This window comes from Bison bison, unplaced genomic scaffold (assembly GCF_000754665.1).
Source record: "Bison bison bison isolate TAMUID 2011002044 unplaced genomic scaffold, Bison_UMD1.0 scf7180017864364, whole genome shotgun sequence".
NCBI lineage: Eukaryota > Metazoa > Chordata > Mammalia > Artiodactyla > Bovidae > Bison > Bison bison.
The window spans coordinates 278,017-278,599 of NW_011494936.1; the positions used below are offsets into that span (position 1 = coordinate 278,017).

The 583-nt window shown below is 57.1% G+C and overlaps 1 protein-coding gene across 4 annotated transcripts in view; it reads right to left on the minus strand.

Moving 5' to 3' along the window:
* ADAM22 (ADAM metallopeptidase domain 22) overlaps positions 1 to 572 on the minus strand; it is a 238,154-nt gene extending 237,582 nt beyond the window's left edge. For 3 of the 4 annotated variants that reach the window (XM_010855353.1, XM_010855351.1, XM_010855354.1), the window contains exon 1: positions 464 to 572. In XM_010855353.1, the coding sequence (XP_010853655.1) occupies positions 464 to 572 (109 nt within the window). Of the gene's footprint in view, positions 20 to 463 lie in introns of all 4 variants that reach the window. The other variant, XM_010855352.1, reaches the window with a different exon arrangement.
* Positions 573 to 583: the final 11 nt, after the last annotated feature.

The window sequence follows — 583 nt, forward strand, 5'->3', positions numbered from 1 at the left end:
TCGGTCAACGAGGCGTCTCCTTCGGGCAGGAAAGAGGGGAAGGAAGAATCAGAGAGAAAAGGAGAAAATAATGACCCTGACGGACACTCGTCCATCCTGCGGCCCGATGGTTCCCCAGGGAAGATCCCACCTCCCCTCCCTCCCAGACCCCATCTGGGAAGGACGCAGAGATACCAGACGCAAAGCCTTGGACCAGCTCATCTGAGAGCATCCAAGATCGGGGCCCAAAAGCAGAGCCCCCTCTCCCATCCTCTGCATTCCTCTTCTACTTCCGAAGAAAAACAAGCATTTGACCTAAAGCTTCTAACGTATCCGCGCGCCCCCACAATATATTTTTTGCTTCACTTCTCACCACCCTTCTAAATAAAAAAATCTCCCCGCTAACTCGGGAAATGGGGATGCTCCTTTATCATGCGCTTGAGGGCTGCAAAGATGCCCGGAAAATGGTACCTCCCAGAGCCACAGAGGGCGGCCAACTTACCTGCCGGGCCGCAGCGCGCCGGGGGACAGGTCCCCAGGGTGCAGAGCAGCAAGAAGGGCACGGACACAGCCGTCGCTGCCGCCGCCTGCATGGTGCTGCCGT